The sequence below is a fragment of the Panthera tigris genome, chromosome A1 (assembly GCF_018350195.1).
Source record: "Panthera tigris isolate Pti1 chromosome A1, P.tigris_Pti1_mat1.1, whole genome shotgun sequence".
NCBI classification, from domain to species: domain Eukaryota; kingdom Metazoa; phylum Chordata; class Mammalia; order Carnivora; family Felidae; genus Panthera; species Panthera tigris.
In genome coordinates, this window is record NC_056660.1 from 381,355 (window position 1) to 398,508 (window position 17,154).

General features: G+C 36.3%; 1 protein-coding gene across 2 annotated transcripts in view; it reads left to right on the forward strand.

Moving 5' to 3' along the window:
* Positions 1 to 17,154, forward strand: part of RNF17 (ring finger protein 17) — a 112,656-nt gene that overhangs the window by 13,285 nt on the left and 82,217 nt on the right. For both annotated transcript variants that reach the window (XM_007087862.2, XM_042987154.1), the window contains exons 4-8: positions 7,466 to 7,577; positions 8,489 to 8,572; positions 9,765 to 9,865; positions 14,727 to 14,898; positions 16,380 to 16,456. In XM_007087862.2, the coding sequence (XP_007087924.2) occupies positions 7,466 to 7,577; positions 8,489 to 8,572; positions 9,765 to 9,865; positions 14,727 to 14,898; positions 16,380 to 16,456 (546 nt within the window). The remainder of the gene's footprint in view (positions 1 to 7,465; positions 7,578 to 8,488; positions 8,573 to 9,764; positions 9,866 to 14,726; positions 14,899 to 16,379; positions 16,457 to 17,154) is intronic.

Here is a 17,154-nt window from a genome sequence, read left to right on the forward strand (position 1 = left end):
TCTTTGTGTCTCCTTCATTTTCCTTCATAAGCTTTCTATAGTTTTCAGTATACATATCTTTTGCATCTTTGGTTAGGTTTATTCCTAGGTATTTTATGGTTCTTGGTGCAATTGTAAATGGAATCAATTCCTTGAATCTCTTTCTGTTGCTTCATTATTGGTGTATAGAAATGCAGTCAATTTCTGTATATTTTATATCCTGCAATTCTGCTGAATTCATGTATCAGTTCTAGCAATTTTGGGGTGGAATCTTTCGGGTTTTCCATGTAGAGTATCATGTCATCTGGAGAGAATGAAAGTGTGATCTCTTTGCCAGTTTTGGAGGCCTTTTATTTCTTTGGGTTGTCTGATTGCTGAGGCTAGGACTACCAACACCATGTTAAACAAACACTGATGCAAGTGGACATCCCTGTCGTGATCCTGATCTCAGGGGAAAAGCTCTCAGTTTTTTCCCATTGAGGATGATATAGCTGTGGGCCTTTCGTATATGGCTTTTATGACATTAAGGTATGTTCCTTCTATCCCTACTTTCTTGAGGGTTTTTATTAAGAAAGGGATGCTGTATTTTGTCAAATGCTTTTTCTGCATTTGTTGACAGGATCCTATGGTTCTCACCCTTTCTTCTATTAATGTGGTGTATCATGTTGATTGATTTGCAAATATTGAACCAGCTCTGCAGCCCAGGAATGAATCCCACTTGATCATGGTGAATAATTCTTTTAATATACTGTTGAATTTGATTTGCTGGTATCTTGTTGAGAAATTTTGCATCCATCTTTATCAGGGATTTTAGACTATAATTCTCCTTTTTAGTGAAGTCTTTATCTGGTTTGGGAATCAAGGTAATGCTGGCTTCATAGAATGAGTCTGGAAGCATTCCTTCTGTTTCTATTTTCGGAACAGCTTAAAAAGTGTAGGTATTAACTCTTCTTTTTTTTTTTTTTTAATTTTTTTTTTTTCAACGTTTTTTATTTATTTTTGGGACAGAGAGAGACAGAGCATGAACGGGGGAGGGGCAGAGAGAGAGGGAGACACAGAATCGGAAACAGGCTCCAGGCTCTGAGCCATCAGCCCAGAGCCCGACGCGGGGCTCGAACTCACGGACCGCGAGATCGTGACCTGGCTGAAGTCGGACGCTTAACCGACTGCGCCACCCAGGCGCCCCAACTCTTCTTTAATGCCTGGTAGAATTCCTCTGGGAAGCCATCTGGTCCTGGACTCTTATTTGTTGGGAGATTTTTGATAACCCATTCAATTTCTCTGCTGGTTATGGGTCTGTTCAAATTTTTTGTTTCTTCCCATTTGCATTTTGGTAATCTGTGAGTGTTTAGTAATTTTTCCATTTCTTCCAGTTTGTCTAGTTTGTTGGCATATAATTTTTCATAGTATTCTCTAATAATTCTTTGTATTTCTGTGGTATTGGTTGTGATCTCTCCTTTCATTTGTGATTTTATCTATTTGGATCCTCTCTATTTTCTTTTTGAGACGTCCGACTAGGGATTTATCAATTTTGTTTATTCTTTCAAAAAACCAGCTCTTAGATTCATTGATCTATTCTACTGTTTTCTTGGATTTTATATTGTTTATTTCTGCTTCAATCTCTATTTCTCTTCTTCTGCTGTCTTTTTAAATTTTTTTTTCAACGTTTTTTATTTATTTTTGGGACAGAGAGAGACAGAGCATGAACGGGGGAGGGGCAGAGAGAGAGGGAGACACAGAATCGGAAACAGGCTCCAGGCTCCGAGCCCTCAGCCCAGAGCCTGACGCAGGGCTTGAACTCACGGACCGTGAGATCGTGACCTGGCTGAAGTTGGACGCTTAACCGACTGCGCCACCCAGGCGCCCCATCTTCTTCTGCTGTCTTTGAGCTTTCTTTGCTGCTGTCTTTCTAGTTCCTTTAGGTGTGAGGCTAGGTTGTGTATTTGGGACTTTTCTTGCCTCTTGAGATAGGCCTGGATTGCAATGTATTTTCCTCTTAGGACTGCCTTTGCTCCATCCTAAAGGGTTTGGACTGTCATGTTTTCATTTTCATTTGTTTCCATATATTTTTTTCATTTCTTCTTTAATTGGTTAACCCATTCATTCTTTAGTAGGGTGTTCTTTAATCTCCATGTATTTGGAGGCTTTCCAAATTTTTTCTTGCGGTTGATTTCAAGTTTTTTAACGTTTGTGATCTGAAAATATGCATGGTGTGATCTCAATCCTTTTATATTGGTTGGGGGCTGTTTTGTGACCCAGTATATGATCTGTTTTAGATAATGTTTCATGTACATTCAAGAAGAATGTGTATTCTGCTGCTTTTGGATGAAAGTTCTGAATACATCTGTTAAGTACATTTGGTCTAATGTGTCATTCAGAGCCTTACAGTTTCCTTACTGGTTTTCTGTCTGGATAATCTACCCATTGTTGTAAGTGGAGTATTGAAGTCCCCTACAATCACAGTATTACTATCTATACATTTATTTATATTTGTGATTAATTGATATATATATTTGGATGCTTCCACGTTGGAGCTACAAGCATTTACATTTGTTAGCTTTTCTTGATAGATAGACCCCTTAATTATGATGTAATGCCCTTCTTCATTTCTTGTTACAGTCTTTGTTTTAAAATCTAGTTTGTCTGATATAAATATAGCTACTTTGGCTTTCTTTTGCCGTCCAGAGCATGATAGATGGTTCTCCATGCCCTCACTTTCAATCTGCAGGTGTCCTCAGGTCTAAAATGAGTCTCTTGTAGGCAGCATGTAGATGGATCTTCTTTTTTTCCTTTTTTTTTTTTTAAATCCATTCTGATACCCTGTGTCTTTTGATTGAGGCATTTAGTCCATTTACATTCTGAGTTATTATTGAAAGATATGAACTTAGTGCCACTGTGTTATCCCTAGATTTCGTACTTGTGGTGATGTCTCTGGTCCTTCATAGTCTTTGCTGCTTTCCACTCATATAGTCCCCCTTAGGATCTCCTGCAGGGCTGGTTTAACGGTCATGAACTCCTTCAGTTTTTGTTTGTCTGGGAAAGCCTTTATCTTTCCTTCTATTCTGAATGACAGGCTTGCTGGATAAAGGATTCTTGGCTGCATATTTTTCCTGTTCACGTTGAAAATTTCGTGCCACTCCCTTCTGGCCTGCCAAGGTTCAGTGGACAGGTCTGCTACTACCCTTATGTGTCTACCCTTGTAGGTTGAGGCCCATTTGTCCCTAGCTGCTTTCAGAATTCTCTCTTTATCTTTGTATTTTGCCAGTTTCACTATATGTCATGGTGTTGACCTGTTTTTGTTGATTTTGAAGGGAGTTCTTTGTGCTTCTTGGACTTGGATGTCTGCTTCCTTCCCCAGATTAGGGAAGTTCTCAGCTATAATTTGTTCAAATAAATCTGCCCCTTTCTCTCTCTAATCTTCTTCTGGAACTCCTATGATACAGATATTATTTTGTTTCATTGAATCACTTAGGTCTCTAATTCTCCCTCATTGTCTAGTAATTTTCTTTCCCTCTTTTTTTGAGATTTATCATTTTACATAATTTTATGTATTTTGCCTACTCTCCCCTCTTCTTTTTCCATCTTCCCTGTCACTGCATCTATTTTATTTTGGATCTCATTTATAGCATTTATTAATTCATCATGACTGTTTCTTAGGTCTTTGATCTCTGTAGCAGTAGATTCTCTGCTGTCTTCTATGCTTTTTTTCCAAGCCCAGCTATTAGTCTTGTGACTGTTATTCTAAATTCCTGTTCATATATATTGTTTATATCTGTTTTGAGCAATTCTGGCTGTCATTTCTTCCTGGTATTTCTTTTGAGGAGAATTCTTCCATTTCATCATTTTGGCTAGGTTTGTGTCTTTTACATGTTTTAATAGCTTGTTATGTGTCCTGTAACTGTGAGAACTGCTATATTAAAAAGGGGTGGGTGATGGGTATTGAGGAGGGCACCTTTTGGGATGAGCACTGGGTGTTGTATGGAAACCAATTTGACAATACATTTCATATATTGGAAAAAAAAAAAGGGTCATACACTATCCAGGGCCTGGCCTTCAGGAGGTGTTTTTAGAGTGTGTTGGTGCACTCTGTTGTTGTGTATTTGGCTGCTCTACTCCACTGATCAGTCTTCTACAAAGCTCCTCCTTACTCATCGTGGTGGATTGTTTAGACCTTCTGACAGGTGTGCTTTGATTTTTCGCTGAAGTAACCCTGAAAGAAAGGAAAGGGAAGGGGACCTGATCCCATAGAAAGAGAAAAATGAAAGGGGAAAAAGAAAAAAAAAAAACAAGCAGAGAATCAGAGAAACTATAAGTATTAATCCAGAGAAAGAGAAAGGAAAATAAAGAAGGAGATCTAGAAAAGGTGTAAAAAGAATAAAAATGCCTGATTACACAAAGAAACAAAGCAGAGAAAGAACAAGAAGAAAATTTATATATATACATTAAGAATTGACCAAAAATCAAATCTGAAAGTATGAACCTGATTCCAAAGGAAAAAAAGAAGAGAATATAAAGAAAAAGAAGAGAGAAGAGAAGGAAAGGAAGAGAAGAGGGGGAAAAAAAGAGCAACAGACTAACATACAAAATCACAGGACAGGGGCATCTGGGTGTCTCAGTGAGTTAAGCGTCCAACTTTGGCTCAGGTCATGATCTCATGGCTCCTGAGTTCGAGCCCTGCATCAGGCTCTGTGCTAACAGCTTGGAGCCTGCTTCAGATTCTGTGTCTCCCTCTCTCTCTGCCTCTCTCTCAAAAATAAGACAGTTGTCTGTTGGTATCTGGGACCAGTGACTGTGCTTGTCTGGAGGAGAGGTCAGCTACCTGCTTTGGGTCAGTCTCGCTCCAGTAGATAAGCAGTTGCCAGGCACGGAGGGGTGGGGTTTAGTGTAAGCGGGTCCTGCTCCATGGGGGCCACTGTCCTGTTCCCTGAAGCCCCACTGTGTTGATGATGGGGAGAAAAATGGTGACACCCCAGTCTCTCCTCCCCAGACCAGGAGTCTCAAACTATGATGTTAAGGCAGCCCTTACAGGGTAGCATGGGCAGTGGGCTTGTCCGCTCCACAGTTGTCCCACGCCTCCTAGGTGGTTGGCTTGGATTCAAAACCTGATGTCTTAAAGGATCCCACACCATGAAGACCTAGTTCTGGGGTAGTGCTGCTCTGCCCTGCCAATATGGCTAGCACCTTCAGGATCTTTTGTCCTTGGAAGGGCAACATACCCTCTTTCCACAGCACTCAAGGGAGGGGACTGTTCTCTCCCAATGCACCCCTGAGATTGCTACCAGGCCCGGGGACCGGCTTCTCTCCCCACTAGCACATGCACATGCACATGGTCTGGAGAGTCATGCACTTTTGAAATCTCCATTCTTCAGCTCCTAAGGCTGTTTGCAGAGTAGAGACTGGTACTCTCCGAGTTTCTCGTTCCCCAGTCCGTGGTCCGGAGAGGTTTTTTTCTTGTCCTAACACAAAACCACAATCCATAGCTTCTCTTTCTCTCCCTTTCGTCTCTGTACATAAAGGGATCCCTCCCCTCCATGCCCATGCTATTTTATGTCCCCCAATTTGCATACACACACCTCTGTCCCACCAAACTATCTCCTTCCACCTGTGGAGATTTTTCTGTCATTCCTCAGATGGATTTCCTGTGTGTTCCAAGTGTTCTGACCTCAACACAGCTGTGTTTGAGGGAGGAGGGAAATCCTGGTCCCCCTACTTCTCCACCATCTTAACTTCTTAAAACCTTTCCGTTTTGTTAATGGCACTGAGCATCTGTAAATCACTCTAGTTCCTCATATTCCATCCAGTTTGTCTCCTGTAAACTCTAACTTCCACAGTATCTTCCATATTCATAATTTATCTTTCATTTCTACTTAGTCTTTTTTGACTACCTTCTTAGTACATCCATACTCTTCCCTGCTCCATGCTTCTTCATTACCTATCTAAATAAAATCCAAAATTTTTTAGACTTAGCATTCATAGTCTTTCACATGACTGCTGCAGCTTCTCTGTCTGGACTTCAACGGGTACTTCAACAGAAACCAAAAGAATAGTTATCTCTGTAGGTAGTAAACCACTTAGCTAAAGTCTGGCAACTGGGTATTGAGAGAACCAGTGGAACTCTGGCTTACTGAGTACCAACGCCTATATTTGTATTCCTCCAGGCATTTCCTCCAAATGCTCTGTGTGAAATGATTAGAATCAATCTTTAGGAATCTTTTTGGTTCCTTGTGACTCAATGGCCTCAACAAATTTGAGTCCCTGCAGAAGTCCAGCAGATGACTTACTAGGTGAGGTAGACAGAGTTTAAACAATGAGTGGTATGAATTGTGGCAGAGAAAAGAAGGCCCCTCCAAAGGAGGTGGCCCATTCTCAGCTCCAGTCAATTATTTCTGTGTGTTAAGACAAATCCAGTGTTGCCAAATCTTCCTTTTTATTCCCCCAAGAGAAGATAGACATCTAGATTTCTGTGTGAAATTTTCTGACTTTTTAAAACTTATAGAAGTTAAATATGATTATGTGTTTGTCTAGATATATATCATGTAGTATGGTTATAAAGTGAAATTTCACTTTCAGAAGTAGATAAATCCATTTTAAGTACCCAAATTTTTTCCAAATTACTGGTTTTTTTTAAGTTCTCCATACCAAGTATACTTATGTTAGAACCTCCTATTCCCTAAATTCAGTAGAGTGTGGTTTAAAATAATTGTTTATTTTTAAATAAACATCCCTTGATACATAATGTATTTCCTTCCTGATTTATCTTTAATATCTTGAAACAGGAATTGAAAAATGGACTTCTTGGGGCTAATGTATTCACATGTTTTCAAGAACATGAATACTCACTTTTCAAAGTAATTGAATGTTTAAAATTTGTCTATTTTTTCTGTAAAGGTAACATATTTAAACAACATAATTTCTTCCGTAAACTATCTTAGGCTTATGACTAAGTAAATGCCTAAGAGTTTACTATATGTGAGCCAATATAGGGAGATACAAAAATAAAATAGGCAAAAAGTCTAGCATGTGTAGATAAGAAACTGAACTTTTTCTTTTCACATTAACTTACCTGGTAAATTCATTACCTTTTTGTAAATTATCCAGGCCTGTGAGTACATTCTGTTAATAGCTGGCATTTGTATATAAGTAATTGAGCTTAAAGGCAGTTCAGTGGTTATCAACACCTCTACCAAAAAATAATCAGGTAAGGAGAGGTAACTAGGAGATTAAAGCACAATTTATACTGTAAGCTCTTATTTTTAGGGATTTGCTAAGAAGTTGAATTCTTGGTTAAAATTAAGTTTTATATGAAAGCCTGTTTAGCCATCGCTTCTCTCTTTGCTTATTATAAATGACTGAGAATGAACAGTACATGTTAGTATTATGTAATACATCATATGAATTATTTTTGATGGACAGTAAAAATGAGAATAGAAGGTTAAAACTGTTATATTAATGTGGTATCTGAAATAATGTACTTGACATTTTTCAGGATAAGGAATTGTTCTCAGGACTTTAAAAAGACTACTGATCAGCTAACTATTGGTTTGGAACATTCAACATCCACATACAAGACTATTTTGAACTCCTCAACTGTAATGGCGGTATGAAAAAATGTTGCTTATGAAGTAAGATGAAACCAAACATTTTTACTTTGTGTCTGGTAGCTTAATTCTTGTCTCTTCTCAAGGTTCCTATAATTATAGATTTTTTGGAAGCATGAAGGTAAGCGGTAAACCTATACTCCTTACTTGAATCTCTTGTTTTATTATAATTATGCTTGAACAATTCTTATTTCTTCCTAAGGCAGCCCATTCTCCTTTGACCAACTCTGTAGTGTTCTTGACACTTAACCATATGTAGGTTCCCTTTGAACCTAGTTATTGAATCCTATTACATGAAACTTGTATAAAGTACAGGTTTTAAATTCTAAAGGTGATTTTTCAAATCATTTTAATGGCAGCTAAAAGGTCTAACATTTGCTATGATGATGATGGTGATGTTATTGTTGGAAGATTGAATCTTACCTGTTACTGTAAAATAATGTATTGTTTTAGTTTAAGATTAGAAATAGAATAAATTCCAAAATACTATTATTAAAGAGAACTTTGGTGATCTGGGGAATGGAGAAAGCACTTAATTTTGCTATCTTTTACTTCAAGTTTAAATTTTAACATAGCCAAATTATAATCTTCTTTGAAAACTTAATTTTTACATGTGTGTGCATTTATTGCCATGATAATTTTTTCAAAATAGTTTTAAGTTGCAGAATATTCCATTTTTTTAAAAAAGGTGTCTAAAAAAATCTGGAATACCATAATCAAAACTCTAAAATGTTAATGGTTTTGAATTTCTGGGTAAGTAGGATTGAAAGTGTTGTTTTTATTATGTTCAGACTTCTATGGTGGTCTGTTGCTTTTGTAACCAAAATTGTAGCTTGATGTTTTTGCAACTAATACAGTGTATCTAAGCATCTATTTTTATATTTGTATGTGGTCCCCCTTCCCCTTCTTAGGAAAGTAAAACTGCAGAAGAAGAAATTGAGGAAGCGTTGAAGATAGCGGGCTATAATTTTGAACAATTAAGTGTTGCTGTAAAAGTAAGCATTTTGAATGATTAAAGCCTATTGTGAATTAAGGCATGTTCTTTAAATGTGTTCATCTGGATTTTTTTTTTTTTTTTACTGAAGTTGGAGCTTAGCACTGAGTTATTGAACAGGATAATCTAATGGTAGAGAAACATACAAAAGAATGGAAAACTCCCATGGCCTGCTGAGATTGGTCTCTTAGCATTGTTGTGCTAGCAGCCTACTGAAACTGGAGCACTATTAAGGAACCATGATTCTTTCTTGCTGTGAGCTGAAGTTTGTCTTGAAAGTATCGTAGATCATCTTTCTAACATTGCGTATTACTCAGCTGAATACCCTAACACAGAGCCTTGTTCTCTTTCCTTCCTTACTCCATCCCCCAAAAGAGAGACTCACTTGGTGACAAAAGCAAACTCCTAAGCACCTAATAACAACAAATTAACAACCAAGGCAATCAAAAGAGTATAGCAGATGTGGGAGTTAAGACCTCAACATATGAATTTGGGAGGGGGGCAGACAAAATTCACCCTATAACAGCCTGCCCTCTGAAACCCACCTCCAGATTCATGTCCTTTTCACATGCAAAATACATTCACCCCATCCCTTCAGCATCAAGTCTAAGACCAGAATCTAATCTAAATATCTTCTAAATCAGGTATGGCTGGGGTTCAGGGTATGATTCAGTTTTTCCAACATTGGTTGTACAGGTATGGGATTGCTGTTCCTATTCTAAAAGGGAGAAATTGGAAGGAAAAAAAAATGGGTCATACATCTTAAGCAACAATTCTTTGTCAAAAAGTTTAAAGATGTGGAATAGTTAACATTTTAACTCAAGTATGTTTTTTTAATATTATATATTAAGGTTCTTTCATTTAAGGAATCCTTCCAGAGACAAACTCAGCTATCCAGAGTGGCTCTTCCTGTAATGATAAAAAGGAATAAGAAATTTAGAAAACGTAGTGGATTTTCTAGGCCTTTTTGCCAGTTTATTGGGACTCAGTGTCAACAGAGGTGTGATCTTGATGACAAGTAACAGGATTTAAAGTTGGAACCTTATAATTTATTCCATTTTTATCACCTAATCTCCTTTGTGTTGTTATTTTGAAAAGTCTAATAAGTACCTGTTACTTTTAAAATTATTTAAACAGTACAATTTCTATAAAATAAAAATACCAAATTAGGTCTTTGTATTATGTTCTTCCAGATGCTTGAACACATACACAGTGAAACAAAAGCAGAAACAGTCAGTCTTATAGAGGTTCTGGAGAAACAGTTTGATCAACTTTTTACTTCTCTTGATTCCAGGTAATAACTTAAAAATATAGATTCAGGGTGCCTGGGTGGCTCAAGTGTCCATCTCTTGATTTCAGCTGAGATCATGATCTCACAGTTCCTAGATTTGAGCCCTGTATCAGGCTCTGTGCTGACAGTGCAGGGCCTGCTTGGGATTCCCTCTCTGCCCCTCCCTTGAGCACACTAGGTCTCTGTCTCTCTCAAAATAAATAACTAAAACTTAAAAAAAAATAGAAACTCAATGAAACTGAAGTTTTTAACATTAGCTTGTCACTTTATTTCTTTGTATAAATTGAAGTAATGAGTAACTTTTGAATGAGTTTGGAAGGTAATGGGTGATTCCTACAGGTTGATGTCTACAACTTGAAAACAAAGAACAATTTGTACATTTTAAAAACTTTTTGGCTATTTGCCATCTGGTTCTAAAGCTAACTTAAATAAGCTTCTTTCTTAAAGCAGCATGGAAAATTATTTTAAAAATCTGAATCCATGTTGCAGAATTTTGCTTACTTGAAAAATGCAAACATGCTTTTTCTTCTACATCATTCTATCATTTTTCATTGTTTATTTGCATCAGAGAAAGTAATACTAACACTCATTTCTAGACATACCACACAGTTACATATCCATCACTTTAAAAACTCTGATATACATGATCTTTAATTTTTTTCTTTCAAAATTTTATTTAAATTCAACTTAGTTATCATATAATGTAGTTTTGGTTTCAGAAGTGGAATTTAGTGATTCTTCACCCAGTGCTCATCCCAAGTGCTCTCCTTAATGCCTATTACCCATTTAGCCCATACCCCCTACCTCCAGCAACCTTCAGTTTGTTCTCTATAGTTAAGTCTTATTTGCCTCCATCTATTTTTATCTTATTTTTCCTTCCCTTCCCCTATGTTCATCTGTTTCTTAGCAAAATCATATGGTGAAATCATATATTATTTGTCTTTCTGTGACTTATTTCACTTAGCATAATACACTCTAGCTCCATCCATGTTGTTGCAAATGGCAAGATTTCATTCTTTTTGATGCCTAATATTCCGTGTATGTGTACACATACACACACACACACACATACACACACACACACACATATATATATAGGGTGGTGTGTATATATATATATATACATACATATATATATATATATATATATGGTGGTATTGTGTATATATATATGCACCCATGTGTATGTATACATGTGTGTATATATATATATATATAGTATATGTATACACACGTATACATAATACATTTTCTTTATTCATTAGTTGATGGACATTTGGGCTCTTTCTGTAATTTGGCTATTGTTGAAGTGCTGCTATAAATATTGGAGTTCATGTGCCCCTTCAAATTGGAAAGATAAAGACAGAACTACCCTATGGCTCAGCAATTGCACTCCTAAGTATTTATCCAAAGGATACAAAAATACTGATCTTTAATAATTTTTAATCACATTTTTCTTTTTTTTTTAATTTTTTAAAATGTTCATTTATTCATTTTGAGAGAGAAAGCATGAACAGGGGAGAGGCAGAGAGAGAGAGAGAGAGAGAGAGAGAGAGAGAGAGAGAGAGAATCCCAAGCAGGCTTCACCCTGTGAGAGCAGAGCCCAACATGGGGCTTGATCCCACAAACAGAGATCACCACCTGAGCCGAGATCATGACCTGAACCAAAACCAAGAGTCAGATGCTTAAACAACTGAGCCACCTAGGTGCCTCCAATTTTTAATCACATTTTTCAATTCAAGAAATAGGATCATAAAAGTTTCAACATGCCAAAAGTAATATAATTAGTAACAGTATTTGTCCATGGACTCTTAGTGCTTTTTTCTTTTTTTTTAATCCCATTAGGATGCCTCAGACATAGTCTTCAATATACTATGAATGAAATAGGTTGATTTCTTTAGTCTGCCATATTGGTATTATCGATATCGCATGTGGTCGTTAATTATAACATTTAAGTTACAAGTCATGTGCATGCATTTTACACTTTTTTATGGTGGAAAATATACATAACAAAGATTACCTTGTTAGTCATTTTTTAATGTCCAGTTTAGTGCCATATGATAATTTTATGTTTAACTTTTTGAGGAAACACCAAAGTTTTCCACTGTAGCTATACATTTTACATTCCCACCAGTAGTACATGGGGTTCCAGTTTCCTCACCAACAATGTTGTTTTCTGGGTTTTTTTAATAATCATATCCTAATGAATATGAAACACTAATCTTGTGGGTTTTTTGCATTTTCCTCATGACTGGTTGGTTATGTTGAGTATTTTTTCATGTGCGTATTTATTCCTCATTTATATATCTTTTTTGAAGAAAAGTCTATTCAGGTCCTTTTTTTGGACTGGATTATTTATTTTGTTGTTGGGTTGTTGGGTTGTAGGAGTTCTTTATACATTAATGATATTAATCCTGTATCAGATTTCCTCTGAAATCTGTCGTTTTCAGAGACTTTTTTCCCATTCTGTGGATTGCCTTTTCACTCTTTGCCTTTTCATGAAAGTTATTGATAAAGTTCTATTTATTTTTTTCTTTTGTTGCCTGTGCTTTTGGTGTCCTATCTAAGAAATCATCACTGAATCTAATGTTACGAAGCTTTTGCCCTATGTTTTCTTCTAAGAATTTTACAGTTTTAGCTGTTACACTTAGTCTTTGATTGATTTTGAGTGAACTTTTGTGTATGGTATGAGAGAAGGGTCCAATTTCATTCTTTTCCATGTGGATGTCTTTTCTCAGCACCATTTGTTGAAAAGACGGTTTTTTCTCTGTTGAATGTCTTGGCATGCTTGTCAGTACTCAGTTAACTGTATCTTGTGAGGGTTTATTTCTGGGATCTCTGTTCCATCAGTCTGTCTGTTATTATGCCAGTAGCACACTTTTTTGATTACCATAGCTTTGTAGCAAGTTTTGAAATCCGGTTGTGTGAGTTCTCCAACTTTGTTCTTTTTCAAAACTATTTTGGCAATTTGTGGTCCCTTGAGATTCCGTATGACTTTTTTAGGGTGGGTTTTTCTGTTCTGCCTGAAACATCACTGAGATTTTGATAGAGACTGCATTGCATTGTAGATTGCTTTGGGTGGTATTGTCAACAATATTAGGTCTTCCAGTCCATGAATGTGGGATGTCTTTCCTCTTATTTTTGTCTTCTTTCATTTCTTTCAGTAATCTGGCATAGTGTATAAGTGTACAGACTGTTCCCTCCTTGTCTGTTTATTCCTAACTATATTCTTTTGTGTTTTGTGTTAAAGGAATTGTTTTCTTAATTTCCTTTTCAGACTGTTAATGTATAGAAGTGTGTCTAGTTTTTGTGTGTTGATTTTGTAGCCTACATCTTTGCTAAATTCATTTATCAGCCCTGCTAGTATATGTATGGCCTCTTTAGGGTTTTGTACATACAAAATCATGTCATGTGCAAAAATAGATAATTTAAACTTCTTTTCAATTTGGGTGTCTTTTATTTATTTTTTGCCTAACTACTCTGGCTAGAACGTAACAATAATATGTTAAATAGCATTGGCCAAAACACATCCTGATCTTGTTTCTGATCTTAGTGAAGAACTGACAGCTTTTTCTCTAACTAGTGTAATGTTAGCTGTGGGTTTTTCATATATAGCCTTTACGTTGATGTAATCTCCCTCAATTCCTGTTTCTTTTAGTGTTTTTATAATGAAAGGGTGTTGAAATATGTCATCCTTTTTCTAAATTTTTTTAACGCTTATTTATTATCAAGAGACAGAGAGAGACAGAGCATGAGCATGGGAGGGACAGAGAGAGGGGGAGACACAGAATCCGAAGCAGGCTCCAGGCTCTGAGCTGTCAGCACAGAGCCTGACGCAGGTCTCGAACTCACAAACCGCAAGATCATGGCCTGAGCTGAAGTTGGACGTTTAACCAACTGAGCCCCCCAGGTGTCCCTATGTCATCCTTTTTCTGCATCAATTGAGGGGATCATGTAGGGATTTTCACTTCTTTCTGCTGTGGTATTAATGTTGTGGTATTAACGTTAGTTGATTTTCATGTGTTGAATCATCTGTGCAATGTAGGAATAAATCCCACTTGGTCATGATGTATTCTCCTTTTAATATGCTGCTGAATTCAATTTGCTAATATTTTGTTGAGGATTTTGCATATAATAATCAAAATCATATTTGTAGTTTTCTTGTAGTGTCTGCATATGGCTTTGATAATGCTGGCCTCTTAGAATAAGTTAGAAAGTGTTCCCACCCCTTCAATTTTTTGGAAGGGTTTGAGGAGGATTGTTGTTAATTCTTTAAATTTTTCGTAGAATTCACCAGTGCAGCCATCTGGCCCAGCGCTTTTCTTTGATAGCTCGTGGGTTGGAGCCCTGTGTCAGGTTCTGTGCTGACAGCTCAGAGCCTGGAGCCTGCTTCCGATTTCTGTGTCTTCCTCTGTCTCTGTTCTTCCTCCCACTCATGCTCTCTCTCTTTCAAAAATAAATAAACATTTAAAAAAATAAAAAAATAAAATCTTATTGTATATTTATGTGTTATGTGTGTGTTGATGGAAATTTTAAAATGTGAAGGCACATCACTTTTGAGAAATGAATACAAATGGGTCTTTGAAATGGCACAAGTGATTACAAGATAGGATTTCTCTTTTAGGTAGAATCATCTCGGGTCTGTCTTCTGTAATTCTGTGACATGATAATTATATCCTGCTTTTTCTGTAGTTATCCATACATAGTTTTCAATTGTAATACATTTCAGTTGAATTGAATGCCTCATTTACCATGTTCATAAACTAGTGAAATTACCCTTTTGTTACTACTCACGTACTATAGACTTACTTTCATATGCATATTTATAAAATGCTGTAAAATAATTTTGGGATCTTATATGAAGGAAAAAGAACCTGTGTGAAGAAGTAGTAAGAAATACAGATGATTATCTGTCAAATGTAATAATGGCTAAAAGCTACATTGAAGAGAAAAAAAATGATTTGGCTGCAGCTATGAAGATAGCAAGAGAGTTAAAATCAGCACCTTCTTTAAGGACTTATTGTGACCTGAATCAGGTAATTTTAATAGATCATAATATAAATTATTTCTGAAGTGTATTATTTTACATGCTTTGGAATATACTATTTAAGACTTAAGAAGAATATATTTTTAGATTATCCTAATTTATTTGGCCTCAATTCTTAGTTTGAATTCTAAGACAAACATTAATTTATTTAGCCTTTTGTTATTTACCAGTTAGGGAAATGGTTCAGTAAGGTCTTTATAACACACAATCCGAAAGCAAGTAGGGTGACATTGAGTTGAAAATTGATGTTCCTAAGACATTTGAATAAAAAATGAGGATATATAAGGGCAGCAAACTTAATGGGACTCGTTTTTCTTTTCATGATACGAATTTAGATATGTCTGTCAGCTCGTAAAAACTTAATTCAAAAGACGCCTGGTGGCAGTTGAGCGTCTGACTCTTGATTTGGGCTCAGGTCATGATCCCAGGGTCACAGTCTCAAGCCCTGCATTGGGCTCTGTGCTGAGCATGGAGCCTGCTTAAGAGTGTCTGTCTCTCTGTCTCTCAAAAAAAAAAAAAAAAAAAGTCTCCCTCCCTCCCTCCCTCCCTCCCTCCCTCCCTCCCTCCCTCTCTCCCTCTCTCCCTCCCTCCCTCCCTCCCTCCCTCCCTCTCTCCCCTTCTCCCTCACTCATGCTCTGCTTGCTTTCTCTCTCTCTAAGATAAAATTTAACTTAAAGATCTCATTCAGGGTTTTTCCCCCTTCTTCCTGCCTCTCCAAATATGCAGGTCAAGAGACAGGGTGCGTCCAGTATGTCCTGTCATCTATCCAGGTGCCTAGGGAGCATAGTTGGGCAAAAATAAAAACGTGTTTCTGATGAGATTGTTTGACAAGACAGGGTTAACCATTGATCTTTTTTTCTGAGTTCTACCTTGCTCTCTTTGGACATAGATCCTACTCTATTGTCTTTGAATCCTCATGGCCTCATTTCCCACAGATAAGCATGTGTTTGGGAAGAACTGAGGTATAAAATAGAAGCCATTGGTTTATCTGCCTTCAAAGTCTATAAGTGAAGGGTGAAGAGTTTGCCACCATCTTACTTGGTCAGGCCTCTCTCCAGTTGTATTACACATGAGGCATTAGGAGGTGTAAAAAAGTGATAAGATTTGGTCTTCTCCCTAGTTAGATTCATTAAGAAGATGAGGCAAAAAAGACATTTGAGGATAGCAGTGCAGGTGCAGAGTGAATCTGATCAGAATTTTCTGTGATTACATAACTATATTCTATTTGTTAACTACTGTCTTTTGTTGTTATCTGTTATTTATATCTAAAAGATTTTAAATTTCGTTAGGGAAAAAATTCATAAACACTTGATTTGCTCTCATTAGATACCTAAAATCAAACCTTGAACACATTAATTAGTAAAACACTTATTAAAGGATATAGTTTTAATTCTAAAATCTTAATTTGTTTTAACGATAATTATTTTTTAAAAATTTCACATCTGAGTAACACTTCTCTTCTGATTCTAGATTATCCGTACTTTGAAATTAACATTTGAGAGTGAATTGTTAAAAGTTAGCACTCTAAAACTAAGGAATTCTCCCAGGTAAGAAGTTATAACTCAGGAGAACATAACAATTAAGTATAAAATGTATTAGAGCCTAGATTTATTAAATAGCAAGCAATTATAAATTGAAATTTGGGTCACAAATGTTTCCCAAATTAACAACCATATAATGTAATAGTAACTTATACATTAGAAAAAAATTGTTATATGATATTTGTCTTTCTCTGACTAATTTCACTTAGCATAATACTCATATGAGGACTTTAAGACACAGAACAGATGAACACAAGGGAAAGGAAGCAAAAATAATATAAAAACAGGGAGGGGAACAAAACAGACTCTTAAATATGGAGAACAAACAGAGGGTTACTGGAGGGCTTGTGGGAGGGGAGATGGGCTAAATGGGTAAGGGACATTAAGGAATCTACTCCTGAAATCATTGTTGCACTATATGCTAACTAACTTAGATGTAAATTTTAAAAATTAAATATAAAAAAAGGAAAAAGAAAAAAATTGTTGTCTTTTAGGGTTTTTAATGTCAGCAACTGACTTTTAAAGAAAGTAACAAATTTGTATTAGAGCATTTAAAAATGTTCTGTCTTTTAGAGTTTAATGTCAGCAACTGACTTTTATAGAAAGTAATAGTAAAAGTATAGGAAGTAATAGTTTACTTTTATAGAAAGTAATAGTTCAGTTCAGCTGACTTTTAGAGAAAGTAATAAACTTGGATTAGAACA